At 36.4% G+C, this 24,958-nt stretch overlaps 1 protein-coding gene and 1 pseudogene across 1 annotated transcript; both read left to right on the forward strand.

Annotated features, from left to right (window-relative positions):
* Window positions 1–246: 246 nt before the first annotated feature.
* Window positions 247–1,152, forward strand: LOC132183678 (histone H3.3-like; annotated as a pseudogene).
* Window positions 1,153–11,195: 10,043 nt separating this feature from the next.
* Window positions 11,196–12,086, forward strand: LOC132183680 (histone H3.3-like). The gene is made up of 4 exons (XM_059597051.1): window positions 11,196–11,267; window positions 11,478–11,561; window positions 11,642–11,718; window positions 11,804–12,086. The coding sequence occupies exons 2-4, from the start codon at window positions 11,478–11,480 to the stop codon at window positions 12,063–12,065; spliced, it is 423 nt and encodes a 140-aa protein (XP_059453034.1). The 5' UTR covers window positions 11,196–11,267; the 3' UTR covers window positions 12,066–12,086.
* Window positions 12,087–24,958: the final 12,872 nt, after the last annotated feature.

The raw sequence follows: 24,958 nt of genomic DNA on the forward strand, positions 1-24,958 counted from the left end.
TTCTCCCTTATCCACTTGAAATCTATCGCTGCTTTCCACTCGCTGAGGTTTCGCAGCTTGATCACCAAAAACACACAATCCAGAAAGCACAATCCAAAGCGCAGTCGAAAATACAGATCTTAGCCGTTCATTGAGGGCATAAAAAACACAATTGTACCAACGTTTGACCGTTCGATCGAGTACCAGGAAAACAAGACAGAAGTGCCTGTGCACCGGCCCTATATAAAGGGGCACGACCTCCCGTTGTCCTCGCACTTGTTCAGAGCTTCTCCTTTCTCTTTCGATTCTCAGCCAAAATCTTTTGCAGCTTTTTCATCACACAGACGCAACTTCACTTGGAGGTAAAGCAAACGTGTCTCTTTCTCTCGCCGTTTCCTCTGCTTTTTGTTTTGTTCTGTTCTTCGTCTCTTCAAATTTCCAAGAATTGCTTGCCTTATTTGATTTGATTTGCTGCTTGGAGTTTTAGGGTTTACATTGTTCGTAATCGATTTAGTTGTAAAAGATTGTAAGTTTGAGCGCTTTAATTTTACAGATGGCCCGTACAAAGCAGACTGCCCGCAAGTCCCACGGTGGCAAGGCTCCTAGGAAACAGCTTGCTACCAAGGTTTGTTTGAATGTAACTTTTGGGTTTGGGGTTTCCTACCTGTTTGGTTGTTCCTTTGTTTTCTGAATAAAGTGTTTGTTATGAATTTTGTTTCAGGCTGCCCGCAAATCAGCCCCAACTACGGGAGGGGTGAAGAAGCCCCACAGATACCGCCCTGGAACTGTTGCTCTTCGGTAAGTTATCTCTCCATCATTTTATGGGTGACAATGAATTTAAGGTTTCGTCGAGTGTGCTAATTATATATGAATCATGATGCAGAGAAATCCGCAAGTACCAGAAGAGTACAGATCTTCTGATCAGGAAGCTGCCATTCCAGAGGCTGGTCCGTGAGATTGCTCAGAATTTTAAGACCGACCTGCGGTTCCAGAGCCATGCGGTGCTGGCATTGCAGGAGGCGGCTGAGGCGTACCTGGTTGGTTTATTCGAAGACACTAACCTCTGTGCCATCCATGCCAAGCGCGTCACCATCATGACCAAGGACATTCAACTTGCTAGGAGGATCAGGTGCGAGAGGGCTTAGGGCTTAGGAGGAGAGGCTTTATCACCATCATTCTACTACTAGGGTTTTATCATTTTGTTCACCAGTACACTGTTTGGTTGGTAGGTTGCTTTTGTTTCCAGGGGATTTAAGTTTCAATGACTCCATGAATCCTTTCTGATGATTTTATCTCGTTCAATGATTTTGTTTTCCCACATATGTTTTTTTTATTTTTTATTTTGATCAACGTGCCCTTCAAACTATCACCCATTATAATGTACGTTAAATTATCATTGTTTGACCTCATAACGCTTTCAACTATAACTAATTGGTAATTAACAGGACAACTTGTAGAGTAAGATAGCAATTACTAGCTCATCACCTCACAATAAAAATAATCAAAGCAACATTATGGGGTTGTTTGGCAAACAACAACACATAAATCAATCAAGGCAACCTATTGATCGTTCTACTCATTGCGGTACCAATCAATCATTAAGATGCATCGATCGGTTTTAGGGTTTGAGAAGCATTGATCAATCGTTCAATGACACCTATTGATCATTCTGCACATAATCTTCCCAAGTATCCAAAAAATCCTATTTTTCATGTACGTTGGGTCTTAGAACTAAATCCTAAGAGTCCTAACGTACTTAAGCCAAATCAAAACACTATTAATCCTAACCTCATCATCCGTCGCCACAAAAGATCTCAAGCTTCCTTGAACAAGTGCGCGCTGGTAACAAGTACACATATTATGCTTCACTTCAAATGATGCCTCTTCAATTCCGTGGTTGCACTTGCACCACAATACCTTGACTGTGGGGATCCTTTTGGTGTGCAATATTTGCTCCTTGTGGTCCATGATCCATACGAGTACTTTCTCGTAGGTCAATCATTCTTGAATATTCAAAAGCTCGTGCTTGATAACATAGTCTTGATTGGCAATATATTTCCTCAACATCGATATATTGAAGACATCGTGCATGCCTGATAGGTCTGGCAGTGAAGCAACCTGATAATTTTTTTTTTTTTTTTTTAAATTAAAATTATTGTTTTTTTAAAATATTAATTATTGTTTTTTTTTGAATTTATAAGGGTATTTTTGTCTTATTAAGAAATATATATATGGACATTTTTATCTTTTTGCTAGCTTTGAGAGTCATCGACAATGTTTTGAAAGTTTGGTGGACATTGTGAAATTAAAAATTTAGAGAGAATACTGTCAATTAGATGATAGTTTGAGGGGTAATGCATGGACTTTACCCAAATATTTAAAAGATATCAAATCTATATATAAGGTTCGTATGGTTACTAAACAACTTCTTTTGGATTTCTTCCGTTAGATTGTGTTCATTAGCTAGGTATGTCACTAGAATATCGAATACAAAAAAATGGGTAATGACTCTCTAAAGAGAACCTCAATAATGTCTACTAGCTCAAGGGCCATCTCATAAACCAATCTAGTTTCTTTTCTAAGCAATCCAATCTAGATATGTCATCCATTGACATCTTCCTATTTTAGCCCCCCAAGCGCCATCCTCTAAAGAACACCCGTCTGTAAAACAATGATATTTTATAGGTGAAAATAGATAAGTATAAGTCCAGAACTTAATAAATTAACTCATAGGAAATATGTCATCATGCAATGAACTTATCCGTTTATTAAAAAGTTAATAAATCATATGCAACATTATGCAACGAGGTTCATGTCAAATGACAAGAGAAAAAATCATATGTTTATTTGTTATGATATCACATGTGTAATAATTAAACTCAATATGATTTATTTGTACCTTTAACCCTCTTACAATGATGTTTGCGCCTTCCGTAAAACCCCTGATACAATATTAGTACCCCGATGAGCTACATAGTATGCTACTGCTAGTGGCCTGAACAAGTTCGACCTCGAGTGATCTACACCACTAATGATGTCGTAAGGTCTCACCACCATTCATACAAGGTTGCATTGTAACTCCCCCAAGATATATTTACAACATAAATAACTCTCAAATAATCTATATAACTAGTTAATTATGGGTCAAAATCATGTAATAATAAGTCCATAATTGTCATTCATATATGAAAGTTATGTCATACGATGCAATTAATCATTGTATTCTACATGTATACACTTATAAAACTCACATGAAGCAACATTCTGTTCCAACCACTCCATTTACCCAAAAGATATAATTCACAATATTTTCAAAGTATTTCATGTGAGTAATAAGCATATATATTTGATAAATATAAAACAAGATAACGTAAAATAGTGACAACAAATATACATGTGAGCTTAATTCACAGTGGTCATAAAAAGGTTTTCTTGGTAATCGTTTTAGAAGTTACCAATTCCAACTTCTGCGAAAGATTATATTATTAGTCACACGTCTAGGCTAAAACATACCTAACAATCCTAACATTAAACTCTTAGACATTATGCTAGTTGACTGTTTGATCGTTGTTGACAATGAGTGATTGGTCCTCAAGACAATCTATCATTCTCTGGGCAAAAACTCCTCAAATCTGGAAAAGTCATACTTTTAGCTAAACTAACAAATTCCGAGTAAAACTTTTTCAAAAAACTATTTGATTTGCCGAAACTCGCTCGCTCTCGTTTCAGCTTGAGTTCCCTCTTCCTCTTCTGATGGAAAGGAAACCCTAAGACTCTTGTCTTCTGATCCTTTACTGTATCCCCCCTTTTTCCCTCTCTTTCACCCACACGTCTCTTCTCATCTACTCCCACATATTCTCTACTCTCTTTAGCCTTCACCATGAACAAGCATCTTAACCCTCAAGAAGCACTTCTAGCTGATGCAATAATCCTAAACAACTAGACTATCTAGCTGATGTTCCTCCCAATCAAGAGGCCTTTGCTCTCAAAGGTAAGTTCTTATCTTTGAAGCCTCTCAACACCAAAGTTGTTAGTTCTACTCTGGCTATTGTTTGGAACTTTGCAGCCCCTCTGTCTTTGGAGGTTTTGGCTCCAAATAAGTTCATTTTCACAGTTCCTCTTTAAGGCCACTTTGGATCCAGGTTCATAATCTTCCCCATCGAAATATGACCACACGTAATGCCATTAGATTTGGCAAGGGATTGGGTCGTCTGCTGGAAGTAGAAAATGATGATGTCAAAAGCTGATTTGCTGTCAATATCTACGTCTCAAAGTAGAAGTTAACACTTTTCTTCCTCTTGTTCCTGGATTCAACATTCCTCGCATAGGAAATAAGCCTCTTTGGGTTAGTTTTAAATATGAAAGATTGGCGGATTATTGCACTACTTGTGGTCTCATTGGTCACAAAAAGGGTACTTGTTCAGAAACTTCCACTCCTTTTACTAAAGAACAATATGCCATCCCTCTTAGAGCAATTTCCAATATCAGTCCTAGAATGGTCTCTATGACTAATCAAGAAGATTCATAATTTGGAGTCTCATCAAGGGGAGTGTCTAGGGCTCCTTTTGTTACCTTCGTGGATACTTCTCCTGGAAGATCGAGCTCCAACCACGTGTAGATTATCCCTTGCACTACCCAGTTGCTCTAACACATGGCAACAAATCCCATGGACCTTTCCGTGTCTCCCTTGCCTTCATCCCCAGCTCTACACGTGGCTGTGATACAATCTTCCATGCCCACTCTTGTCCAGCAATCCTCCACATTGCATCCTCACTGGAAGTTACCAACACATCTCTCAAATTTTCAGATTATGGATACAAGTAATCCTAAACAAATCCCAATGTCATCTTCTGAGACACATTGCCCTTACCCTCTAATTAATGCCCCTACTTTTTCTTACCCATTTTTCTACACCTATGCCCCTACTCAACCACAGCTGGATTCCACTCCCACAAATATCCAAGGTCTCTTGGATACTCCATCAGCTTTTAGCTACCCAACAATTCTTAGAGATTTCCTATCTACTTGGGCCTATACCCCAAATAACACTAGCCTACCAGACCCACCATCTCCCATCCAAATTAGCTCATCACCAGCCCAACCTTTTAATTCCCCAAATAAGGCCTTCTACCATAATTATACCAAACCGCAAACCAAACCTCTAACTGTAAAATTCCAACTCACTTCCATTCCAACTTTTGGTTTCATCCTTACTTTATTACTCGTTCTTGTCCTCTAGCCCCATCTTCCCTCCCTCAAATTATACAACACCCACCTTCACCTCCTACTACACCCTCCCCCTCTATGCTTGAAAGGGGGCCCTATTATCCACTAGAGCAAAAGGCAAGGCAAAATTATCAGTATCTGAAGATGATACTCCTATTGCTTTTCTTAAAAAACAACATTTCATTCCAAGCACAACTTTGGATTCAATGTCTAGTATGGAGAATGCTACTTTATCTTTAACTGAGTTGAAGAATGCTTTCCCTCCAAGGGACCCAGTTAAAGCATTCATGGTCAGCCCTCTTCATGATACACATGAGCATAGCTCCAATTCCATTTCTCAACTAGTGATGCCTCCTCATCTGGCCTTAATTGTTGTAAGCACTGATTATAATGGAGTGAGTGGGATTACTGCTACAAGTCCAATTGTTTCTCGTAGGTTTTTCAGAGCTCTCAAGGGAAGACAACGTAGGCTATTCAACAATGCTATTCTGGATAATGAGTTGGGAAACCCATCCACTCCTACTCAAGTCCCTGTTGTTTCAGATGACATGGAGGTTGGCCCAATTAGGCCACCTCCCCCACCATGAAGCTCCTAGCATGGAATTGTAGAGGGCTATCCCATGCCTCTACAATTTGTAGTATAAGGGGTAAGGTTCGAAAGCATTCTCCTGATATCGTTTTTTTGTCTGAAACTAAAACTCAACCTCTGTCTGCTGCTACAATTCTAAATAGTCTTGGTTTCTTTTTTATGGCGCATGCACCTCCTTGTGGTACTAAAGGAGGTCTTTTGTTAGCATGGCACAATGGTGTGGATCTTGAATGCATTTCGACCACTGTTAACACAATAAATGTTTGGTGCTACTCTGATCCTCCAAATAATATGTGGTTAATTTCTTGTATATATGGACGACCAGTTAGAAAAAATAAATTTGCTTTTTGGGATTCAATAATGCATGATGGGAAGGATTTTATGGACCCGGGCTTTGTATAGGAGATTTTAGTATGATCCTTAATCAGTCTGAAAAATTCGAAGGCTGGCCTTACGTTTGTTCTTCAAATGATCAATTTCAGAATTTTCTAAACACATTTGGAATGACTGACCTAGGGTTCTCTGGTAATCCTTTCACGTGGTCAAATAAGAGGCAAGGTCGTTATCTTATTAAGGAACGCCTAGATAGAGCTGTTGCCTATACTCAATGGATCCATCTTTTTCCCCACTTCTCCATCAAGCATCTCCCTGCTCATACATCAAATCATAATGCAATCATCCTAAATACAGCTGCTTCAACTCTCTCTCTCTCTCCCTAGGCCACTTAGATTTGAAGAATTTTGGACTCGTGATCCATCATGCAGCTCAATCATTGCATTTGCTTGGAATTATCCCTTTGTTGGTTCTCTCTAGGGGTGGCAGAACTGGTTGGCGGTTTGACTCAATTATGACCCGTGACCTGATTAACCTAAATACGAGCACAACCCGTTTAGCTAAACGAGTTGAACTTTCAAACAAGAACACGACACGAAAAATAGCCGTGTAACCCGACATGACCCGTTTAAAATAAATAGGTCAAATTGGGTTGAATGACCCAACATGACCCGACACATATGAATGAAAAATAGAAAAAATAATGTAATAATAATACCAATGCCATTGAGATTTAGTAGAATCCCCAAAATAAAATATGATAAAAACATAATGTGTTTAATTGTTAACAAATTGCCATTCAATAAAAATATTCACAAAGATTAGCAATTTTCAACTCTATACATATTACATAGTTCATCATAGCAATAAAGAAAAAAATAAATAAAAAAAAGCTAGAAAAAACAAAATAATAAAGAAAAAAAAAAAAAAAAAACTCCGTCATCATTAGATTACAAATTAGGTTCACATGGGCCATTATGCCCAGTGTTGTCCACTCGAAGGATATGATCCATGATCCATCCCATGGAATCAAAGATATGAAACACTACAAATATGCTCATTTATGAAATATTAAGAGATTGTGCTTTAGATGAATTTGGAATGTCACAGGAATTAACATCCCATTTAAAAATAATAATAATTTTTTTTTTTTTTTTTTTTTTTTTTTTAAGGGTATTTTTTTTCTTATATAAAAATATATAGGAACATTTTTGCCAGTTAATTGATTTCCACGGTGCATTAAACTCCACCATATTAATTAGACAATTACATGAATGGGATTACCCACAATTTCTAAAGTAAGTATTTGAAGCATCCATATTTAGGGTTTCCACATTTTTTTCCCCTTAATTTCTTATTCGTTTGTTAAAATATCTTTGTAGGAATTGAATTCTTCTTCCTCAGTGGTTATAATTTTTTGAGGATTTAGGTTATTTAAACATAGACTTGTTTTTTGACACCAAACAGAAGTAGAATAGTTATGATAGGCTAGTAATTTAAGAATTTATAACTTCTTTAAAATTATAAGAAAATCATATCTAAAAAAACTAACTTGACTAAAAAAATTACCATTGTAACGTATATTTTCCTTCTTGGCATTATCCAAATTTTTGGATTACACACTTTTCTAGTTGGAAGCTATATATGTTTGGTAAAGATGCGGAAGAGTGAGGAGGATAAATAATAAAAACGTAAGGGGGGAGAGAGAGAGAGAGAGAGATTGCTATATTCTATTAAAAAAGAGAAAATATATTTAGTAGACTCTTATACTACGGTCATACAACTATGATGACGTGACAGTGAAAATCAACATTTGGATCAACAAGAACTTGTAAAAATAAAAATCAATGACTGATATCCACTGCCACATCATCGTAGTTATTTGACTGTAGTATGAGAGTACTAAATAGCATTATTCAATAGGGACATAAAAGTGCAAGAGTGAAAGAAGGAAATCGTAGGTGTTTTTTTTGTCCTAAATGAATATTATTTAAAAACAAAAAACAAAAAAAAAAGTGACGCTTATTTTTCTCACCCGATTCTTAGAAATTTATATACACCTAGGACTAGAAGAATACTTGGAAAACTGAAAATATATCACAAAAGCTAATGCAATTGGATTGAAAAATTTGTTTGAAAATGATTGAGAGATTTATTCCACCATTGAAAAATTGTTCAAAATTGTCCCTACTCTAACCTATGGAATGACTAATTTAAATAATTGTTCAACTTTATTTATTTTTATTTTTTTTCCGAGTACTAGCATATATAATTTAAATAATTTCTTTTGCTCTAGGGACCATGTTGGACCATGTTTCATTTTGGTTAAAAAACAAAACGGACTCGTGTTATTCTTATTGGAATGCTCCTCATTAATATTATTGGATTAGAAATGAATATATAAAAGGAATTTGTAGACTTTTAACGTGTTGGGTGGCCACGGCTTATTAAAAATGGGTGACATGTTACTAAGGTAATCAAAAAAATTTCCTTTTCACTCTTGAAGAGACTTTTCTCTTCTTTTCTTTTTTTTTTTTTTTTTTTTTTTTTTTTTTTTTTTTTTTTTTTAATTTTTTTTATCGTTTAAGAAATCAAAAGACAACTTTTGGCTTAAAGCTTATTTTACAACATCAAGCGCAATAACCTAATGAATTTATATATATAAAAAAAAATTTTAGTGTTTTGATGAAAAAATATTAAATTAACATAATTTAAGAATTTATAATTTCTTAAAATTCTTAAGTTACTATAGAATTTTTATAAGGGTTAAATACTATTTTACTCCCTAGGATTTAAATACTTTATTTTATTTATTTATTTTTTTTCCTTAGGATTTCATTTTTATTACAGGAAGTATCTGTGATTTTTATAAAGACGGAGATGGTACTTCCATTAAAATTCCATCCAAAACTTAACGGAACGCCATGTCAACACTAATCAAATGTCGCCACGTATCATATAATTAATTTTTTTAAGAAAATACTTTAAAAAAAAAATTAAAAAGATTAAAAAATTATATTTTTTCAAAAAAAAAAAATTGGGGGTAGCCGGCCACCCCTTTGGGTGAAACCGATAACAACCATGTTGCCATCGACATCAATAGCATAATATCCAACAAATCTGTTCCGGTCCCCTTTAATTTGATGAGTGGCCTCAGGTAATTTAGGCGTAGATCGATTATCATTCGCCTGCAAATCAATCGGATGTCAGGGTGGCGATGGACTCTGCCATATTAATTAGACAATTAGATGAATGAGATGACCCACAATTTCTAAAGTAAGTATTTGAAGCATCCATACTTAGGGTTTCCACATTTTTTCCCTTAATTTCTTGTTGGTTTGTTAAAATATCTTTGCAGGAATTCAATTCTTGTCCCTCAGTGGTGGTTATAATTTTTTGAGGATTAAGTTTATTTAAATAGAGACTTGTTTTTTGACACCAAACAGAAGTAGAATAGTTATGATAGGCTAGTAATTTAAGAATTTATAATTTATTTAAAATTGTAAGAAATTCTTATCTAAAAAAACTAACTTGATTACAAAAAATCTACCATTGTAACGTATATTTTCCTTTTAGGCATTATCCAAAATTTTGGATTAAACGTGCTTTTCTAGTCGGAAGATATATATGTTTGGTAAAGACGTTGAAGAGTGAAGAGGAAAAATAATAAAAACCTAAGGAGGGAGAGAAATAGATTGCTATATTTTATTAAAAATGAGAAATGATATTTAGTAGACTCTTATACTACGGTCATACAACTATGATGATATGACAGTGAAAATTAATATTTGGATCAACAAGAACTTGTAGAAATAAAAATCAATTACTGATATTCGTTGCCATATCATCAGAGTTGTATGGCCGTAGTATAAGAGTCTACTAAATAGGATTACTCAATAAGGTTAGAAAAGTGCAAGGGTGAAGAAGCGAATGCTAGGTGTTCTTTTGGTTTTAGGTGAATATTAATTTTTTTAAAAAGTAAAAAAAATAATATCCATTAATTTATTTTTAACACCCAATTTTTAGAAAATAATATCCATTTAGGAGTAGAAGAATACGCGAAGAACACCTAACATTTTTCGCAAAAAAATATACACAAAAGCTAACGCAATTGGATTGAAAAATTTGTTTGAAAATGATTGAGAGATTTATTCCATCATTAAAAAATTGTTCAAAATTGTCCCAACTCTAACCTATATATGGAATGACTAATTCTAGAATTACTGCAACCAATAGGATTAAAAAATAGGGAAGGAAAAAAATGTCTTGTATTTAAATATGTATATTATGAGGTAAAAACTCCTTACGCTTTTCTTCTTTTTTATTTCGTGGAAAATGACTGGAAAGCCACGCACCCCCCTGCAGACGTGTCAATCTCTCTATGGCCACCAACCGGAGTATTGCAACATCTGGACAACCAAATCGTTGTACATTTCCTACCCCTGCAAAACGCGGTATAAATCCAGCGCTCGCGCACGCCACGAGCCCATCCCCATCACCCTCTCCTGCGTAATCTGCAGCGCGCAGAGAGCAAACCATGAGCGCCGAGGCGCGAGAAGAGGTGCTAAAGGGCGAGGAGGAAGCGAGCCGGTTGTTGCAGTCCCACTTTGAGAAGAGGTGCCCAAGTGGGCCAGGCTGGTGCTCTGGTTCATGGCGGAGCTGGCCCTCATTGGCGCCGATATTTCCTGGGTCATGATACAAATGCAAATTCTTTCAACTTTGGTCATAGAGAGTTGCAGCACAGCTTCCAAATTAGCAATGGAGTTCCTTCTCTTTATGTTGGCAGCAACCGCTTCCTTGTTCTCCCTTATCCACTTGAAATCTATCGCTGCTTTCCACTCACTGAGGTTTCGCAGCTTGATCACCAAAAACACACAATCCAGAAAGCACAATCCAAAGCGCAGTCGAAAATACAGATCTTAGCCGTTCATTGAGGGCATAAAAACACAATTGTACCAACATTTGACCGTTCGATCGAGCACCAGGAAAACAAGACAGAAGTGCCTGTGCACCCGCCCTATATAAAGGGGCACGACCTCCCGTTGTCCTCACACTTGTTCAGAGCTTCTCCTTTCTCTTTCGATTCTCAGCCAAAATCTTTTGCAGCTTTTTCTTTACAAAGACGCAACTTCACTTGGAGGTAAAGCAAGCGTCTCTCTTTCTCTTCTTTTCTCTCTCTCTCTCTCTCTCGCCGTTTCCTCTGCTTTTTGTTTTGTTCTTCGTCTCTTCAAATTTCCAAGAATTGCTTGCCTGATTTGATTTGAATTGCTGCTTGCGGTTTTAGGGTTTACATTGTTCGTAATCGATTTAGTTGTAAAAGATTGTAAGTTTGAGCGCTTTAATTTTACAGATGGCCCGTACAAAGCAGACTGCCCGCAAGTCCCACGGTGGCAAGGCTCCTAGGAAACAGCTCGCCACCAAGGTTTGTTTGACTGTAACTTTTGGGTTTTGGGTTTCCTATTTGGTTGTTGCTCTGTTTTCTGAATAAAGTGTTTGTTATGAATATTGTTTCAGGCTGCCCGCAAATCAGCCCCAACTACGGGAGGGGTGAAGAAGCCCCACAGATACCGCCCTGGAACTGTTGCTCTTCGGTAAGTTATCTCTCCATCATTTTATGGGTGACAATGAATTTAAGGTTTCGTCGAGTGTGCTAATTATATATGAATCATGATGCAGAGAAATCCGCAAGTACCAGAAGAGTACGGATCTTCTGATCAGGAAGCTGCCATTCCAGAGGCTGGTCCGTGAGATTGCTCAGAATTTTAAGACCGACCTGCGGTTCCAGAGCCATGCGGTGCTGGCATTGCAGGAGGCGGCTGAGGCGTACCTGGTTGGTTTATTCGAAGACACTAACCTCTGTGCCATCCATGCCAAGCGCGTCACCATCATGACCAAGGACATTCAACTTGCTAGGAGGATCAGGTGCGAGAGGGCTTAGGGCTTAGGAGGAGAGGCTTTATCACCATCATTCTACTACGACTAGGATTTTATCATTTTGTTCACCAGTATTATTAGTACACTGTTTGGTTGGTAGGACTTGGGGTTGCTTTTGTTTCCAAGGGATTTAAGTTTCAATGACTCCATGAATATTCCTTTCTGATTTTATCTCGTTCAACGATTTTGTTTTACATTGGCAGACGAATGATTTTGTTTTCCACTTTTTTATTTTTTTTTTATTTTTTTAAGTCCATGTGTCCTTCAAACTATCACCCATTATAATGTATGTTAAATTGCCATTGTTTGACCTGGTAACGCTTTCAACTATAATTAATTGGTAATTAATAGGATAACTTGTATAGTAAGCACGGGTGGAACCACGTTCAATTACTAGCTAACCACCTCACAATGAAAATAATCAAAGCAACATTGTAGGGTTGTTTGGCAAACAACAACACCCCCACCCCCACCCCCAAATACTATTCACTTTATTTCTAAAAAAAATCAACATCAAAATATCCTCACTTTTTATATAACATCATTTACTTTATACTACTATACAAATAAAAAAATTACTACAAAACAAATTTTTTTTACTTTTCTATACCAATTATTATTCTTTCAAGTAAACAGTGTGCGGGGTGTTTGTGTTATTTAACAAACCTCCCTACAACTTAACATAGTCAAAGCATAATCATCAAGTATCTTGGTCAAAGGCCAATTGTCATGCTAAATATTAAAATATTACAAGCTAAATCTAGTAGTCACTAGAATATCGAATACATAAAAATGAGTAATGACTTTCTAAAGAGAACCTCGAAGGCAAAAAACCATCATATATTGAAAAGTACAGCAACCCTAAGGGTGTCTTTTGTAGCTTTGTTCTTCCGGCCTCCATAATGGCTACTAGCTTAAGGCCGTGTCAAAAACCAATTTAGTTAAGTCATCCATTGACATCTTATTTTAGCCCCCCCAATGCACCATCCTCTAAAAGAACATCCAACTCTAAAACAATGATATTTTACAGGTAAAAGTAGATAAAGCGTAAATTCACAACTTAATAACTTAGCACGTACATACGAAACATGTCATCATGTAATGAACTCATCGGTTTATAAAAGGGTTAATAAATCGCATGCAATATTATGCAACGTGGTTCATGTCAAATGACAAGAGAAAAAATAATATGTTTATTTGTTATGATATCACATGTGAATAAGTCATAATTAAACTCCATAAGGTTTATTTGTACCTTTAACCCTCTTATAATGATGTTTGCTCTTTTCGTTAAACCCCTGATACAGTATTGGTGCCCTGGCGACCTACATAGTAAGCTACTGCTATTTGCCCAACAAGTCCGACCCCGAGTGATCTATACCACTACTAACGTCGTAAGGTGTGACCATCGTTCGTGTAAGGTTGTGTTGTAACACCCTCAAGATCTATTTACAACATAAATAACTCTCAAATGATCTATCTAACTAGTTAATTCTGGGTCAAACTCATGTAATAATAAGCACATATATAATTGTCATCCATATATGAAAGTCATCTCATACGATACTATTAATCATGGGAAAAATATAAAAAGTCCCACAAACTAACAGCTGTTTTTTATAGAATCCCACGATATTCAAAAGGTCCTAAAGTAGCTAATCAAACTATCAAAGTGTGTCAAAAAGGCTATATATTTTTTCTTTATTCCAATAATACCCTTATTCTTTTAAAAACTAAAATAAAAAAATAAGAATTTAATTTTTTTTTTTTATAAGTTTAATATATATATTAAGAATGACATGTGTTGCCATTTTTAGTGGCGTTGACGCCACATTTAACAAAATTTGACTCTACGGACTAAATTGTTTTTTTTGAAATATCTCAGAAACCTTTAATTTTACTTTCATATGACATGAAACAATTTGTAATTTATGCCAATTAAAATGATTAATTATTTATTTATTCTAAAAACGTTTTTTTTTTTTTTTTTGTATTTATTCACCCATTGGTTTTTTTTTTCTTTTAACTTTTTTTTTTAATTATTTAATTATTTAATTTTTAAAAGAATATGGGTATTATAGGAGTATAAAAAAAATAAGTGTCATTTTTGATACATTTTGGTAATTTGATGGGTTACTTTAGTACCTTTTGAACATTGTGAAGTTCGATCGCAAACGACAGTTAGTTTGGGGGGTGTTTTTTATATTTTTCCCATTAATCATTGTCTTTACATGTATACACTTATAAAACTCACATGAAGCAATATTGTGTTCCAAACACTCCATTTACCCAAAATATATAATTCACAATATTTGCAGAATATTTCATTCGAGTAATAAGCATACATGTTTGATAAATATACAATAGGATGACATAAAGAGTGACAACAAGTATACATGTGAGCTTAATTCACATTGGTCGTCTTCTTGGTGATCATTTTAGAAGTTACCAATTCCAATGTTTGCGAAAGATTATATTATTAGTCACACACCTAGGCTAAAACACACCTAACAATGATAAAATTAAACTTTCAAACATAATGCCAAATGACCGTTTGATCATTGTTGACAATGATCGATTGGTCCTCAAGACAATCTATCATCCTCTGGGCAGAAACTCCTCAAATCTGAAAAAGTCATACTTTTAGCTCAACTAACAAATCCCAAGCCCTAATACATCTTTCAATATTGTTATGAGCACAACTAGACATCAACACAAGTTTCCAACACTAAAGTTCAAACATTTCTTTCAAAATCAAACCTTTCCACTAACCAGCACAAAGTCCTTTGATGCGGTCGTTTTGTGTACAAAAATATCAATAATAAAATTATCACTCGGAATAGGACGAATCATTGTAGGATATGGTTATATTGAAAGTGTCGAACCTCAAGAACTGCGTGTGTGTTGTTATCAAATCTATCAAGATTAAATATAACTTAAATAAAAGAAAGTTGATTTGGTTTGATTTATAAACTAATGCATAAAAGTAAAGATAAAAAGTGATGAGGGATAGAATAGGGGATTAAGTTCACCACTAACCGCATAACAATGGTCAATCACAAATTAATAAGAAACTTTCATATTATGCATGATATAGGGGTCGTCTCACTCGAGTAATCAAGAAAATACCATCACTAAGAAATAAGTATAATCCATCTTTGGTTGGCACGGACCGTCCTCCTAACTACTAAGATGCGGTACGATCCATCTTCCCTAGGTATGGATTATCTAATTCCTTAATAAGCTACATATAATTAAGGGAATAGTATAACCCATCTTCGGTTAGTGTGAACTGTCTACCTAAATTATACTAAACTAGGGTGTAGTACAATCCGTCTTCTCTAGGCATGGTCTATCTAACCGTCTTGATCATATGTCAATTAAAACCGTTGTATAACAGTCACTCATATAATCACAGAAAATATGAAAGATTGGGTTCAATCAATATAAAAGACTTTCTAAGACAAGATAAGAAATTATGCGTAATTACCTTTTTCCCCCATCAACTAAAAATGTATTGTCACTTTTCTCCCATCAACTACAACGCATTGTCACTTTGCCCCCATCAACTACAACACATTGTCATTTTAACCCCATGAATTGAAAACCCTACTATGGGTAAAAGTGGGATAGAAAATTTTAAGATGGCATGTGGGACTCATGTGACGAGTTGACCGTCTGAGTCACAACACCTTTGACTGACAGAAGGGGAGTTTTGGGCACAAAATGGTAGTTTGATAGGATCGGGCAGTAGGGTTGTCAGTTCATGAGGCAAAGTGATAATGCGTTATAAAAAAAAATAGGGGAAAAAGTTAATTACCCCTAAGAAATTCATAATGATTGAATATAAAGATTAAGATCAATTCTCATAGTTATACTGTAACGACCCCAATGGGAAAATCAATTAACTGGTAATTGACCCCATAGATCATCTCTCAGCCAAAACCCTCGCTGGGCAGAACTCAAGGATCCTAACGATGAACCTTTGGAGGACTTTTCGGAGGATTTGTACGACCTGGGTGAGTTCTAAACCACATAATGCTCGCCATTTATTTTCTTGCATTACATGACTATTTTGTATACCAAAACATGCATATTTACATCTCTCATGATATACACTTTCCTGCACCATGAACTCTATCATTTGCGAAAATGATAGTATGCATGTAAAATACGAACAAGACTAATTGCATTGTATGACATGGTACACAGGTACGTGCAAGATAACGGCCATGGACTTACTATACATGTTAACTTTATGGTCAAATGTGTGTGTTTATATGGGCCTTGGATTCAATGGTTAATCGTGACAGGCGCATCCATTGGCTAATGATTGGTCACTAAAGGACGTACATCATCAGTAGCGTCACTACAAGAAATTTGCTCATTAGCGGCGACCCTTTACCGCTATTCAGTTGTTGGTATTAATATGCCACAGATGATCAATAGCGGTGACATTTGGGGTTGCCGCTATTGATGGGTCAATAGCGGCGACGTTTAGTCGCCGCTAATGACTTCTTTTTTTGCCGCAAAAAAAGGTTGAAATAAGGCGTGTGTTGCCGCTGATGATGGTCAATAGCGGCGACATTTTTGTTGCCGCTACTGATGTTTTTAAATAGCAGCGACAAAAAAGTCGTTGCTATTGACTATCAATAGCGGCGACCCTCTCGGTCGCCGCTATTAATGGACGATAGTGGTGACCATAAAGTTGCCGCTATTGATAGTCAGTAGCGGTGACCTTATGACTATCAATAGCGGCGACCTATAAGGTCGCCACTATTGATGGACAGTAGCGGCGACCACGATGTCGCCACTATTGACCATCATTAGCGGCGACATCTTGGTCCCCGCTATTGATACTCGTCAAACTTAAAAAAAATCATTAGCGGCGACCTTGAGAATAGATGTTGTTATATAGCAGTTATGAGAATTACATCAAGCCTATTTATAGTCAAATCGCTAGAGATAACTAAAGTTAATTGGTGCAAGCATTGCATATATATGAAAGGACAAGTGGATTCAAGGATTCACTTCTCTTATCATGAAACAAAAAGTGAAAGAGGGAAACAATAGCACAAAATAATGACATGTTGGGGACGTCCAGACAATAAGGTTATAATCAAAAGTAAACTCATGCCAAGTCAATCAAACTAAACCACCCAATCCAAGGCTTGCCTTTGAATTGTGGACCCAAAGAGCAACAAACCTTACATATATTGAAGGGTTTGAGTCCTTACCTATGAGCACAAACTATGTCAAAAAAAAAAATAAAGGACTTCATCTCATCAAGCAAAGGAATAATAGCTAAACCATTAAAACAAGTTGGTGCAAGCATTGCATATGGAAGGACAAGTGGATTCAAAGATTCACTTCTTATCATGAAACAAAAAGTGAAAGAGGGAAACAATAACACAAAATAATGACATGTTGGGGACGTCCGGACAATAAGGTTATAATCAAAACAATCACATGAACAAACTAAAACAAAAACAAAAAAAAAAAAAAAAGAATCAACTAAGAATAAAAGCAATTCTTTTTTCCTGAAACAAATAACTTAAGACAAAAAAAAGATCGTCGGCCTTAATTACCACAATCAAACACAAACACAAACTTATATGATTAATGAGGTCACAAACACAAACCAACAAACAAATATAATCAAAAACCAAACACTCCAATTCACATTCTACTCATCCTTATAACTCCATGCAAGCCTCCCACTCGCTACATTTCACAGTACTTCCACCAACAAGTGAATGACAATAGGTTTGAAATAACTTACCATCAATTGAGTCCTTTAGTGCAACAATTTCTTGCCTATCTTTCTCTCATGCCATTCTACATACACTAAAAAAAGAAAATAGTGTTATATACTTGTATTAAATGGAATTAACTTCCACCAACAAGTGAATGACAATGGGATTGAAATATCTTACCCATTGTTATTTGAGTCCTTTAGCACCACAACTCCTTGCACATCTTCCACTCATGCCATCCTGTATACACTTAAAAAGGAAATATTGTTATATAATATTACTCTCTTGCATTGTTTAATCAACTTGATAAACATGTCAAGAGAGGTTCACTAACTCAAAGTTCTTAAACAAAAAAACTGTTTGAAGTTCTTACCTTCTAACACAAACCAAATTTGTTATAATCTTTGTAATATTAAAACTTCTTCAACAAAGTACAACTAAAGCACCCTCCAAGTTCTTAAACATTCAAACTATTTAAAGTTCTTACCCTCTAATACAAACCAAATTTGTGACAAATCTTAATAATATTAAAACAAAGTCTTAAACAAAATACAACAAAAGTTCTTTCAAACGTTGCTTCCGCTTGCTTGAGATCCATAAGAGCTCCTTCCAATCCTAGGAATAATAGAATTCATATCATAATCAATGATCTTTCTAACAATTACTTGATATGTGTGTGAAATAAAAAAAAAAAAAGAAAAAAAAAAAAGTGATAGCCAAGATTCTTTTACCCTCCTAGATGTTTTAGCAGCCTTTCCATTTGTGCTTGCATAGCAGCTTGAGATGCTTTTGACTCCTTAATTTCGGCCTGAAATGCAGTTGTTTCATCCAGCATTTTTAGCTCCATATTAGCTTGTGATATCCTCCTTTTTGCCTCCATAGTAGCTAGTTCTCTTCGGTTTCTAGCTATTTAGCTAAGCATTCATCATGGTTTTGTTGGTTGCATGCTGATGAGGAATTTGACTTGGTAGGTATGGCACCACAACCTTTTCCTCTGACATGTCCTGAGCGGTGTCCACCTAGCACCTTTAAGACAATGTCTTCTTGGCTGGCATTAGTGTTGTCGAAGTTTGCTGCTATTGATTCCATTTCATTCTGCACAATCCATATAAACCTCAACTAAATAAGCCATGCAAGTTCATTAGACATATTCATCATGAGTACCCATTTCATTCACTTACATATTTACTCTCAGCGTACTCACTCACAAATATCCCATCCTTGTTAGTGTGCGTGTCCTTGTATATTTCTATGGGATTGGGTGCGGCATTAGTTTTCTTTGCCTGCACATAATACACATAATTAACTGTTACACTGAAGAACATTACTATAAAAGCCTAACACTATATATTCTTACCTTCTTGTGAATGATATTGATGAACGTCGTGCTGCCAGCGGTATGATTTGTTTCCATCTTTGCTCTGTTTTTCTTATTTCGCTCAGATTTTTTCTACAAAAATTCAATCAAAAAACATATTAATTTCATTTTTTATAGCTGAATACAAATCTTAGAAATAATAATTGACTATCTATTTGAATAAGATGTGTTTACCTTCCATATATCAACTTCGAATGAATCACATATAGCAGGCCATTGTTCCGGAGAAATACCAGTTGGAACATTGGCCCTCGCCTCGGCTTGAGCATTGGCCACCGCTACTGAATCATTGCTATCCACATTTTTGAAATAAATTTTGTAGTTCTTGAGGTGCAATGTGGAGCGTGTCCTATTATAGGCCTTGCCTAATTGATGCTTTAAAGCATCGTTGTGCTTCTGTAGCTCCGTATCCAAAACGAACTTACCCTGAGACATAGTAATTACGAAAACAATGGTCAAAAGTTTGTCACATTATTTGTAGCAAGTGACATAATACACATACACAATGAGATTTATACCTTCACTCGTTCTACCAATCTCTTCACCAATTCATCTGAGACCATGGTCCAACTCTGATAATGGAGGTCGCAATGATCGAGGACAATCTTAGAAATTATCATCGACCACGCTCCGGCATAATCGCCCACAAGTACGACATAGTCATCCTTGAATTTCAAAGTGAGCGGACGATCGTTATCTATCACATCATTAACCTTGGAATTCTTGTTCTGACCCCTTGGCCGTCTAATAGACGTGCTAGCTATTAATCAAAATATGGAAACGTAGTTAGTTGTATCTAGAAAAGAAGTTCGCACAGTGTATGCAACAAACTAATAGGAAAAAGATCTTATATTCACTTACAACTCGCGGTGGGTGCGACTCCCGATGAGGGTATGTCATCAGACCGCTCATGGGAAGAATGGCCATGGCCCTCCGCCAAATCAAGGGTCACCGGTGATGGCATGTCCATATCGTCATCAACATCAACGAGAGTCGGCCTATCATGATCCTCAACATGACACAAGCCTCGGCCTTGACCTCGGAGTTGACCACGGCCTTGGACTCGGCCACGCCCTATCACCATTTCTAGTTGCTCTGATAGATCTGCACACAACACAAAATAAATATGAATCAGTCATATAACCATAATATTGCATGTTATATGGTTTGGACAAAAAAAATTGTTCATATACTTAATTTAGTTAATTGCACATAAGTGGTCAATATGTAGAAAAAGAAAAACCAAAAATAAAATATGAGTAGCAACACATCATACAATTTGTTAATCCAATTCCAACTTGATCATTCTGTATCATAGTCTGTATCATTGTTGCTTGAGGATGACTGTTCGTGTTCAGAGTTCTCTGTGTGCTCAGATTTTGTGTCATAGTTGCTACTTAACTCTTCTTCACTATCGGAGTTAGTATTATGCTCCTCAAACGAAGGGTTATCGTCAATGAACATGCTTGCATCAAGTTGCACATATAATTCATCAATAGGTATTGTCGAATCATCTCTATGTAACATAGTAGAGTTTTCAACAATTGTAATATTACCCCCAACACATTCATTTTTCTGGTATACCTCATTGTTAGTTTCTTGGTCACCATTCTCATTATCTTCCCCTACCACTGTTGGATTATAGTATGTGTTTCTATCGGTCAGCGTCTGCGCTACTTTCCAACTGCCACCCAATTTAGGATCACTCAAGTAAAACATTTGCGCAGCTTAGCATGCTAATATGAATGGGTCGGACTCATACCATTTACGAGAGGTATTCACAATTGTAAAACCTTGTTCCTTTCTTATTCCCTGCGTATTACTCCCAGTGTCCCACCAATCGCACTCAAATAGATACACCCGATTTCGGCCAGGGTAACATAACTCAAAAATGCTCTTTAACTCACCATAGTATTCATCGTCTGACGTGTTGTACCTACCTTTCACAACAATACTACTACTCTAGGTAGTACGAGTTTCTGCACATTCTTTTGTGTGGAACCTAACCCCATTCACAATGCAACCTCTATACGATCTAACTTGACGATCAGGCCCGAGTGAAAGATGGTATAATTGTTCTAGGACATTTTCTGCATTACGCCCACCACTGTATATATTATCTCAAAACCAACGCTCAAATGTGGCCCTATGCTTCTTCTCAATGTCATGGCCACCGCCCCGTTCGATCATCTGATAATGTTCACTGCGTAGAAAAGTGTATGTCATTAGTAATCATCTAGTGTCATGATTAAACAAAAGAGAATCGGATAAGGAACCTACAATTATACACTTACTGCAAGTATGAAGCTGTTTCCTTACAGTTGCTAAGTACATACCATCAAGCCCTCGCAAAAATGTTCTCATCAAGTGTCACATATTTTGCCACATCCAACGGTCGAACTCGCTGAAAGAACACATCGAGGCCTTGTTCCGTTTCTTTCATACAGCCGTTAGCATTTCGCTCTTCACAGCTCCATCTTGTCTCAATCCCACGAAGATACATGGAGCAAAACGTCAAACACTCATCAACTAAATAAGCCACAGCAATTGAAGCCTCCGGTCGCGCTTTGTTTCGCACCTTCCTCTTACGTTTACCAAGCGTCCTTTCCATTGGATACATCCAACGGTTTTGTACTGGTCCCCCAAGCTCAGCCTCTCGAGGTAAATGAACCGCTAGATGGACCATAACATGAAAAAATGCTGGTGAAAATATTTGTTCCATCTTGCATAAAATCACGACAATGTTGACCTTCATTTGCTTCAAGATATCTACTTTTAATGTCTGTGCACACAACTGCGTAAAAAAATTACTTATCTCAATCATGTTTTTTTCTATTTCAGGCGTTAATTTTCTACGGATCGCAACAGGAAGTAAGCACTGTAAGAAAACATGACAATCCATGGCTTTTCATTCCTGATATCTTGCCAGGAAGCTTGTTCACACATCGACCAATGTTAGACGCATACCCATCAGGAAATTTTACACATTTCAGCCACTCAGATAACTGGTTCTTCTCATCTCTTGTCAAAGTGTATGCCACAACTGGCATCTTGGTGGTTGCATCATTTGTCTGCAAGTGCAATTCTTTACGTACACCCATCTCACGTAAATCTCTTCGTGCGTTGGCTGTGTCCTTTGTCTTCCAAGGAATATTCATCAATGTACCCAAGATACTATCATATATGTTCTTCTCAATGTGCATAACATCTAAATTGTGTCATAATTTCAATGTTGACCAATAAGGCAACTTAAAGAAAATATTTTTCTTCTTCCAATTCGACACATTTATATCACAATCACTTGTGCGATGCTTTCTCTTGTTCCCAATATGTTTCCCAAACTGCACATGTTCAACATGTATTAGTTGTTGCAACAGTTGATCTTTGGACATTTCTTCAGGTTCCAATCTATACTCCTCTGTACCATCGAACAATTATCTTTCTTGTCGCCACACATGGTCTTGAGGAAGCCACCTATGATGGTACATGTAACACTCTTTAGACTCATACTTCAACCTATAAGACATTGTATCCTTGTTACATATCGGACACGCCAGTTTTCCCTTCGTAGAATAACCAGACAAGTTTCCATACGCGGGAAAATCGTTTATGGTCCATAGTAACGCTGCATGCAACTGAAATGTCTCTTTAGTCAAAGAATTGCAAGTGGTTATATCTTCATTCCATAATTCATGCAAATCATCAACCAAAGGCCGCAAATACACATCAATGTCGTTTCCAGGTGCTGTGCGACCAAGGATAATTAAGGACAATATCATATTTGGACCCTTCATACACATCGATGGAGGTAAATTGTACGGCATTAATACTACTGGCCATATGCTATATGTGGTTCTCATATTACCAAATGGGTTGAAACCATCACTTACCAAGCCAAGTCACACATTACGGGAATCACGAGTAAACCATTCATGTTCTTTATCAAACTCTTTCCATGCAAGACCATCGGCTGGGTGTCCTAGAGTGTTGCTGTCATCTTTTCGTTCATCTTTGTGCCACCTCATATTTTTGGCCATATCTTTCGACATGAACAATCGTTGCAACCTCGATTTTATTGGGAAATACCGCAAGACCTTTTGAGAAATTTTCTTGCCGCTACCCTTAACACAACTCCATCTTGAAGTGTTGCATGTTGGGCATTGTACTTTATCAGCATGTTCCTTCCAAAAAAGCACACAATCATTCTGGCATGCGTGTATAGACTCATAACCAAAACTCAAGTCCCGGCAATATTGCTTTGCTGCTCAGTAGGAGCATGGCAATGTCTCTCCATCAGGAAAGGCCTCCTTTATCAACTTAATAATCATATCGAATGCCTTGTTACTCATGTTGCAAATCGTCTTTATATTAAGCATCTTCAAAATAAAAGCTACTTTTGTAAATTTATCACAGCCTGGATAAAGTTCACCCATGCTATCTTCCCATAATCGACCAAAACCGGTTCTATGTTCGTGATTGTCAGTTGTTGGACCCCGACTTGTAGAGGATTCACCTATGTTGGCTTCCAAAAATGTCCCCATTTGAACATCGCCTAACAATTCTTTGATCTCATCAACCTCCTCTATCCTCGCATTTGTATTAGTGTGTAAGTTGGCAGTCACGTTTATATTACACGGATCTTCTTCCCTATGAAATATCCATCGAGTGTATGTGTGATCAATTCCATGTAGATACAAGTGACTCTCCACCAATTCAATATGACGAAAATATTGATTTGCACAATCACGACATAGACACCTCATAATACCATTTACATTCACACATGGACGCGCCATTGTAAGGAATTCTTCAAGTCCTTTTAGATATCGATCTGAACATCGAATAGGTTCTTGCATCCAACTCTTATCCATCTCGATGTCACTATCACAAGTTACTCTTTCCCTACATTTAATCACAAGCGTGTTTAGAGAATATAAACATTACCTCTATAATATGGAACTATTTACCAACATCTAAGATATATAAGGGTTATGACATTAAATCATTGGATGTCATCTTGTGCAAGAAACTGACATCTTTTATTTGTAGTTGTAAAAGATGGCATCTTCTTTCATGCGTGACATATATATAATTTGTAGTTTATGGAATGGTTTGATATTAAACGACAAAGCCCATATAAAACGGATATTTGTAATTTTATAATTACAAATGGTTTCATTCTATAAATTTTACCTCTGTCTTCATTGAGGCTTAAAAAAGATGTCAGTTTCTGCAATGAAACTGACATCTTCAAAATTTCGTATTGATGAATATTTTGATTTGGATGACAATATATGGGAACAACATATTATGAAAAAAACTATATATCAATGTTCTGCAATTTTACAAGGAACCATACGATTTTGTCTTCATTCTTTTGAATCATGAAATGGTTTCATCTTGTGTCTTTTCTGTTTTTATTTCTATTTCAAAGCTAAGATAAAGAAGGCAGTAAAGCTCAGATGAAGACTTATCAGAAGTGGAACCATATTCAGCAACCAAACCATTGATTTGGTTCATGATTGTATAGATGTATGCTGTATTTGCTGCAGTCATCTTTTATGACACATTGCTAGGCAACCAAAAAGCATATAGCAAAGATGACAATGTTTAACTTATTGACAAAATAAATGAATGTCATAAGAAGTTATAGGTGACACTAACATAAAGTAGTCTACACTACATGTAAACAAGTCCATTGACTGCAGCAAATACAGCATTTAAGCTCAAAGAGAAGCAAAAAAATATGTATAGATATGTATT

The sequence above is a fragment of the Corylus avellana genome, chromosome ca6, assembly GCF_901000735.1.
Source record: "Corylus avellana chromosome ca6, CavTom2PMs-1.0".
NCBI lineage: Eukaryota > Viridiplantae > Streptophyta > Magnoliopsida > Fagales > Betulaceae > Corylus > Corylus avellana.